The sequence below is a fragment of the Ruditapes philippinarum genome, unplaced genomic scaffold (genome assembly GCF_026571515.1).
Source record: "Ruditapes philippinarum isolate M1 unplaced genomic scaffold, ASM2657151v2 ctg3163_1_1_1_1, whole genome shotgun sequence".
Lineage (NCBI taxonomy): Eukaryota > Metazoa > Mollusca > Bivalvia > Venerida > Veneridae > Ruditapes > Ruditapes philippinarum.
Window position 1 is genome coordinate 33338 of NW_026852395.1, and position 8819 is coordinate 42156.

The 8819-nt window shown below is 32.5% G+C and overlaps 1 protein-coding gene across 3 annotated transcripts in view; it reads left to right on the forward strand.

Moving 5' to 3' along the window:
• Window positions 1-5617, forward strand: part of LOC132758969 (uncharacterized) — a 28969-nt gene extending 23352 nt beyond the window's left edge. For all 3 annotated transcript variants that reach the window (XM_060750698.1, XM_060750681.1, XM_060750691.1), the window contains exons 6-10: window positions 823-967; window positions 2281-2410; window positions 2919-3031; window positions 3787-3900; window positions 4839-5617. In XM_060750698.1, coding sequence (XP_060606681.1) covers window positions 823-967; window positions 2281-2410; window positions 2919-3031; window positions 3787-3900; window positions 4839-4909 — 573 coding nt within the window. In that variant the 3' untranslated portion in view covers window positions 4910-5617. The remainder of the gene's footprint in view (window positions 1-822; window positions 968-2280; window positions 2411-2918; window positions 3032-3786; window positions 3901-4838) is intronic.
• The last annotated feature ends 3202 nt before the right edge of the window (window positions 5618-8819 follow it).

Here is an 8819-nt window from a genome sequence, read left to right on the forward strand (position 1 = left end):
TCTCGGTCGGTTTCTTTAACTTTGTTTTGCTTGACAAGTTTTTTTTGTCAAGAATAAAAAACATTTGTTAAATGTTCATTTTTGCGTCTTCTTATTTATGTAAGCAATGGTCCGACACAACGAACCTGACATATCAACTTTCAAAAGAAACATTGTGATGAATGAAAATGATGAATAAAAAAAAACAATAAAATATGTGTAAAGATTTTATCTTGATAAAAGATTGGTCCAAAATGAAACTTAACCGATGTAGTTGGGTTTACGAAAAGTGTACAGATTTACAATAGATGTTATCGTTCTTCAATGTAACAAGCATCTAATTGTCCTAAACAACCAACTAACACCACTGATATAGGTAACCTTATACTATATAATCTAGGGTACGATGTACAAAAGTTATATATACAAAACCGGGTCATGTTAACAATACTGCTTCGCGCTGATATGTATCCAAAATATGAATTTGTGCATGCACGAGTTGCTGCCGTTAACTTTATTTCTATTTCTAAAATGAACCCAAAAAAGAAATAGAGCTGTCATAAAAGTGGAGCTAGATGACTTCCTATCATGCCAGTGTGCAGTGTGGTCTTAGAGCAAGATTCAAACCCAAGACTTTTGAACAGTAATCTGGCGTTACACCCCTACACAGAGTCTTTCAAATATGTGCAGACCTTGCCCTTCGCCACATTTTCTTCATTACTCATATTTTTGGAAGTGACATTCCTATAAACAAATTTCCACAGAAATATATTGAATATAGATGGGCTCGTTGCTTTGGTTTTATTGCTTGTAAACTTAATCGACTTGTTTATGTACATACAGAACAGTGGCTACTCGGAGTGCGGCATGGACAATCCTTTACGTTGTGAAATGGGTGACCAGTCCAGCAAGGTCGGGAAATATGATATTGGTGGCGGTAAACGATTCTATACAGACGTTAATCTCAACATTGAAGGAAAATATTCAGGTATGTTACACTTATAACGAGAGTCATGATAATGACAGACAAATAACAAGCACAGAAGCAGGCAAACCTAAACACTGTCAGAATTCTCAGAATTAATACGGGCACAAGTATAGAAGCGGGCAAGCCGAAACCCCGTCAGGATTCAGAATTCTCGGAATTAAAGGAATAGGAATGGAAAGATTGATGTCTGTGTAATATAAATATTTATCATTTAAAAAGAGGAACCATGACAGTTTTTCTGACTAGCTCGTACATCTACAAAAATACAGATGGTGTTTCCAAATTTAAATTTTCAATGGAATCACTTAAATTACGATGAACACAAGTTAAGTCGGGTTAAGTCTATTGGGGCTATTTTTATCGTAATGGTTTACATATTATAAAACACATTAATTGTAAGCAGACATTTGAATTTAACTGTGATGGTAGACGCTAGGTGGCGTCTTGTTGTTAATGAAGTGAAATATCACAAACGCTATCACCCATGGTCACCTTCCGATTTAATGGATAATTGTCTGATATATTTTGATAATACCCCGTATATTTGTCGGTAGATGTAAGATAAATCACAAAGAAACTTTCTGTTCACATCAAACAATTTCATACTTGAATAACTTGATATATTGATAATTATGAAATATGTATACATTCATTTAATATACAATGTATATTTATATTTGAACTATTACTTTCTTTCGTTAACAAAATATAACTTATTTGAAGAGAGAGACTACTTAAATTTACATGTATCAATCGTTGTAACAGAAGGCCAGTGATATTGTAGCGGTATTTGATTTCACACAAAAAGTACCATAACAGTATCTCAATATTTGCAGATACGATTTACTTTAAGATATCAAATAATTGTATGAAAACAATTTATAATATTCATAATTGACCATTCTTTATATAGATCGTTGAGCTTTGAAAATATTCTGAAAATGTAAATTAAAATATGTGTTTGATGATTTAATGGTGACACTCTTCTGTTCAATACCATCAATAAATGATAAATGGTTTAATTTCACAGCAATTTTTTTTATAATCGTTCAGACAGAAAAAATTAAGTTTGATTTGTGTCATTTTACATTCCTGGTCGATGTCTCTTTTTAGATTAGATTACTAGGTCATCTCAAGACCTCAGTTACGAGTATAATTTGTCCATACCACATCATTTCAATGTATAGAATATTAGGGTTTAGAGCGTTTGATTTATTTAAACAGCCCTTTTAATGTCAGTATATCCGTATATGTATATCGTACATGTATTTTTATTCTACATTATCTGTCATCTCATTATTATAACTTTCCAGCGGCTAAACGATCTATAGTTATTCATGGACCTAACGGAGCAGGCGAGAGGATCGCATGCGCTAATCTAATTCCTTATGGAACTACGGCGGCAAAGGGAGAATTGCAGTTCCCAAAGAAATCGTTTATTGCGTAAGTATAGCAGAAGCCTTAATAACATTGTCTCACTTGTTTGCAACATATTCATACCAGTTAGTTCGAGTTGTGATAAGCTTGAAGTTATACTTGAACCAATCTCGGGCCGGCTTCCAGATACTAGTCAGTAGTTGTGTTATATGAGGGTACATGGTTGATACCCTGCCTAGTAACCCATGGTCCTTGGGCTAATGGGGCATATCTATTAATTGGGCACCTGCCTCCCTTGAATGACCCGACTTTTAAAGTATATAAAGTAGGAGATGCACTGTACTTTTCCGTATTCAAACATAACTCACGTGTAGATTAGGATCGATTGTCTGTCTTATTGTTGTCCGTTTTACAGATAGTATTTCTATATAGCTATTACCATGCGTTCTCGCTGTACGTTGTCGGATACTGGTATATCTTGTCCACTAATATATATTACATACTTGTTATTTACAAACTAAATTAATTCATTATTGAAGAATAAACAACATCTTATTATTTCCTTTATTTTCAGGGGCGACATTGAAGCTAAAGTTGCCATGTTTGTGGGAACATCAGTTGACAATGTCCTCGTTGAGAAACAGTCTGACACTGTTGCTTGTACTAAAGTCAATGTATACTTTTTGGGTGAGTATTTTACAAATTTGTTGATAATGTGCATTATGATAGAATTGTGTTTTCCCGGCACGGCACGTATCAAATACGCGTGAGATAATTCATTTCATGTCACAAAGCGCTTGACCTCCTGTAAGATGACTACCGGGACCGGAAGTACAGTTAGTTTGTACACTGATATTAAAATCCCCTAAACTTAAATGGACTGTTCCAAATTCAAAGATGGGAAAATACTTTACACAGTTTAAAGTTGGGTGACTCCTGACGAGCCAAATAATTTCAAGAAAATCAAACTTGAGAAAATTGTAACAAGCTTTCAAGAAAAGTAAAAAAAAAGGTTCAAGCTAAAACTTTCAATTTTATGTGAGATTAATGACTGATTTTGCGGCATCAATCTCCATATTACTACTGCATGACTAACACAGTTATGGCTTTTTTGTATATTTTGACCTCTTTTTTGGGTAATTAACGTGGATTTTAGTGCCGTTTGCCAATGTGTAAATTACTTTTTTGTTCATTTCACAATATTTTACTTTAACATGCATTTTCAAAATTTACATGATAACACAGATTTTTATTACATAATTATATAAATCTGTGATGAAAATTAGCATTAATCTGGAGGCATGCTGCTTAAGAATTTAAGTAATTGAAGGAAGTCTCAAAGGATGGAATGGCTTATGTTTGCTAAGCGCCTTAATTATTCTAACTGAATGTTGGGGGTCATACAATAATTCAATATATAAAGATTTGCATATTTTTTTCAGGTGAAAATAAAGATACATTAAAGAATCAATATGAGGATAATTTGAGAAGCACAAACTACAATAATCTCGGGGATTACGCCCCAGAAGATCCTTGCGCGATAGTTTCATCGTCAGGTAAGCGCAACAATGTTACACAACTGTGGCTGTAATTGTATCATTATATAACTCTAGTTACCTCCCTTTATATTCCGTTTATATACTGAACTATTTTATCTGGTGATCATAATGATAACTACCAACATTGTCACAAAGTAATTTCCTCATAATATATTTCTCTAATACAATATATGCTAAATCTGAAATATCAATGTAAATGATATGTAAATGATATACACGTTTTCTTTCAAGATTTACCTTCTACAGAGAAAGCCTCCTCCGCCTCATCACTAGGTAGACCCAGACCTGATCTGGATAACATTTTAACATTTTGTTACTGTTATTGTTTATAAAATCACCGTTTATTTTATATAAATTATTATAATATTTTGTTTCATTCCGCTTGTTGATGTTGTTGACTAATTACAATATTCGCCATTTGATTTATGCTATTGCATTGTTGTTGATTAATTGTATTCAGATAAAGTCAAATTATACCTTTTATGTTTTCGTATCTTGTTCCTATTTTACATAATTTTTTTCCATTTTTATGTAAGTATACATTTAAAAAATCAAGAATAATACAATTAAAAATAAATGCATTTGGTGCTTTCCATGGCCATTTATTGGAAGTAAAATATTTCCTTTTTTGTTTTAGATAAATGTAGGAAGATTTAACATACTGTAACTGAAAGCAACTGTTTTGGTTATTGCAATTACACAAAGATAATACCAAACAAAATTACAATGCTTCACATGCTGTAGCAGAAAAATAATTGTTGTCATCCAGGTGTCATTTTCAAACATTCCAATTTAATAGCTTTGCACTATTTCAAAAACATTGAACATTTCATTATGATATAATACATGCAACAAGGGTAGATAAAGCAAGGTAATGGTTTGAAGAATTTGAAACATTTTACAATAACCTATCATTGTTGTTTTGTTTATTTCAGACGTCATCAGCATGTCGATTATATCAATGGTCATCTGCCTTCTCTTGTCAAAACTTCGCATCTGGAGTTAGTTTACAGACAAAGTTATCCACATATATACAAATAATGGAGTCAACGATGGCGTTTTGACGGAACCGTAGCAGACGACAATTAGAAACATTTCCAAATAACAGTTGCTGCCCTTAGTCATCATCCAGAAAAACCGCCGTTATCCATTAAAAAATTCTTGCCATATTTAATATATTCCCAGATAAAACTCTTACACTACTATAATTTATATTTATATTCAAAACAACATCCAATTTTAACAGATACTGTATATCTATTTATCCAAAATGAATCACTGCTAATATCCAATGCAAACATTTATCTGGAATTAAATGTATAGTTGTATGATTATCTTAACGTATAATGTGCTACAGCCTACAGTGAGTTAAAGCAATTAGAATATCTGCTTTTTTTCTCTCAAAAATTACATTGACTGAAGACATTTTGTTTCAAGTTAATACGTTTATATCCCATCTTTTATTCGCTAAAAAATGTTATGCTTTGAAAATGTGTGAATTTGTTTAAAAGATGCTAGAATTATATATAAGTGTAATATGTGTACTCTTTTTTACATTTCCGGCTTTTAGAATATCTGTATTTTCTAAATGATAACAATCACCACACGATGATAATAGCAATACACTGCTATTATTTATATTAGTTGTAAAACTTCTAATCGCTACAATGCAGTGCATATTATATCTACATGATTAATTACCTTATTTAAGGTTTTTATTTGTTTGGGTCGTCAGACCAAACAAATAATGGTAGCGAAATTTCAGAGTCTAATGTTGTTAATTGCAAACGCCGAAAGTAGTCCACTTTTTTGAAGCGGTTACTTCCCTTTATATGTACACTAACGCCGAAAAATTCAGGGGAGATCACTGCGTAAAGATGGTCAAAGACAGGTGAATTAATGTTCAAGCAAAATAATTCCCGAATGGTCGAAGATTTCTAATATTGTTTTATTGTATTTTCTGATCGAAATTAAGTAAATACAAAGCGGACATTCAATCTCTGACACAGAAGTTCACAACAAACCTAACAACAAGTAGTTCTCAAAACAGCTTAAAACTAGCGATTTAAAAGAAAGAAATATTTTTATTTTGTTACAAGTATCCAACAAATAACAACGCATTCAAAGTTTAAAAATAGCGTTGGCTAATAGAATTGTCAATAAATGCACAATCACAAATTACGCGGATGAATATGATTTTATCAATGAAAATACTATTTTTAGCGATGTCTATTACCGAATACTACACAAACCGAGTAGTGGAATACATGTATATAGATTCTACATGTCGGACTGTTTGGGCGAGAAGATTTTCGCTAAATTATTTACTTCAATTTCAAACAACAGGTTTATCCTGAACAAAATACCTCGAAATTAATAAGGATAACAAACCCGAAATGCAATGGAAGTTCTAAATCTAGAATGACTTGATGTTATTCAAATGTTATTTGTATAACTCCTCCGTGGTGCAGGGGTAACGCGCTCGCTTCAGGAGTGAGAGGTCTGGAGTTCAAATCCAAGTCGAGGAAACTTTTTTTTAAAATTCTTTTTTAAGTGTCTTTGTTAAGGAAGTAGCCATGATATGCAAGGATAAAGTGTGACTGTCGTAAAAAAATGAACATAAATGATTTTTTGATGCATCTCTAGTTATGCAGAATTCCGTATGTATCAAACTCTGGTGCCTTGCAAAATGAATTATAATACATAAAAATAAACTTATACAGGAAAATGCATACATATATACAGTACGATTAAGATTGCAAAGATCAGAAAATACCACAGAACTTGCATCCCTTTGATTCTTTATAAATATACATGCTTATAGTAAGCTCCAGGATTATTTACATCTGTGTTAAACAACAGTTAAAGTCGTTACAAGCCCTAATTTAGAATAATAAGGTTTTCTTCAGGCCGTCCACATATATTCACCGTGGCTGAAGGGTTTTTGCGCTCGCCTATAAAGCGAGAGGTCTGGAGTTCAAATCCCAGTAAAGGCAACTCATTTTTTTTTCAAATTGTTTAAGTCAAATAAACATTGGATTGCATATCAGTGTTGCAATAAGTCTTATAGCCAATTTACTACAATTAAAACGCTGGAAAGCATTGGTGGCACTATACATATAATCTCACAACCTGCACCTTTCTTACATTCTGAGACCCAAACAAATTCAGCGCCTTCTGTGCTTTGATTACTTAGTGCAAAGGGTGTTGCTTTATTCACATCCAATTGGCGTCTTAATTTACTAGTTATGCATCAAAATGGCATCTTAGTTTACTTTAGTAATTCACCCAACTGGCTAAGTACTTTTGGCGTTGCTTGACGTATTACAATTATAATATTTTTATATAACCAGATCTTGTTTTTATGACATCGTAATTTTATATAACATCGCTGATCATTTAAAATGTTCATTTGTAAATATTGTCGCGTGTCATTTTATTTCTTTTTTTTATCTTAAAACGTATTGCTAATGCTGTTTCTGTTTTTACTATGCAGTTATTTTTACTTTCTGTATTTCTCTGTGTTACATGTTCTATATTTCTCTAGTTTCATCATCATCATCAATGTCATCATAATCATCATGATCATGCCTCTAAGCTATTTATTCTCGTGCCTGTTTATACAATGTTTGACAAAACGTTATTTTAATAAACAAAGAATGAAATTCTCTTACATTTCTTTTTTTTTCATTTACCAATCTAGTTACATAATTATGTCTGTTGTGTCAGGGTTTTCATATTAACCCTTGAAATAACGCAGGGATTTGTATGGAACGCCATAGCTGCCTTATGTTGTTACATTTCTTTTTATCTTGCCTAGAAAGCGTCTTTTTATGTTAGATATTAGTGTTGTGTTGCCATAGTATTTTGTCAAATTGTCTAAACATTGCCTTATTATGCGAAGCAGTAGTCTTATCTCTTCAACATGTGATGTTGACTTGTCTTAACATTGTTAACTTATTTCCAACAGTAGTGTTATCATGTCAAAATGACGTTTTGGCTTGTCTGAAATGCGTCATATTATGTCAACCCGTTGCGCTATTAGGTCAAATTGTGGAGCTGTTTTGTCAAAAGACTGTCTGATCATTTGAAACAGTAGTGTTCTCTTGTCGAAATTTGGTGCTGACTTGTCAAAGCACAGCTTTATTTCATCAAACTGCCATGTTATTTTGTCAAAATACGGTGTTTAAATGCCTTAACATTGTCTTATTGTGTCAAACAGAAGTGTTAATTAGCCAACGTTCACTACTGAATTGTCTTATTATATCAAATATTCGCATTACCTTGCCGAAATGGGGTGTTGACTGAACTAAATCATGCCTTATTATGATAAACTGTATGCTATTTTGTTAAAAAGCAGTCTTAATATGTCAAAAATTGCGGTATCTTGTCGAAATGTGGTAATGACTTGTCATAACTCTTTCTTATAATGTAAAACAGAAGTGCTATATTGTCAAAATTTGATGTTTTCTTGTAAAAAACAAAAACAGTCTTATTATGTCTAATAATTGTGTTATTTTGTTCAAATTTAGTTCTGTCTTGAGAACGCGCTGTCTGATTTTGTTAAACCGCCCGTTATCTTTTGTGCTTTATCTTTTCACGCTCCGCGCGGGCTCTGGTCACGTGATACTAAATTTGGACAACATCGCATCTGGACAGGATAACACGATTATCTGACATAATAAGACGGGAGTTAGACAATGTAACGTAATAAATTGGCAAGTCAACGCCACTGTTTTACATAATAATACTGTGTTTTAACAAGTAAACACCACATTTGAAAAGGAAAAAAAGATACTTCGCCATAAAAGGACGATGTTTAGTCTAATTAACACTGAAACTTGACAAAATAAAATGACACTTTGACAAAAAGATAGTAATTTTAGACAAGTCATCACCACGTTTCGACAAGATAA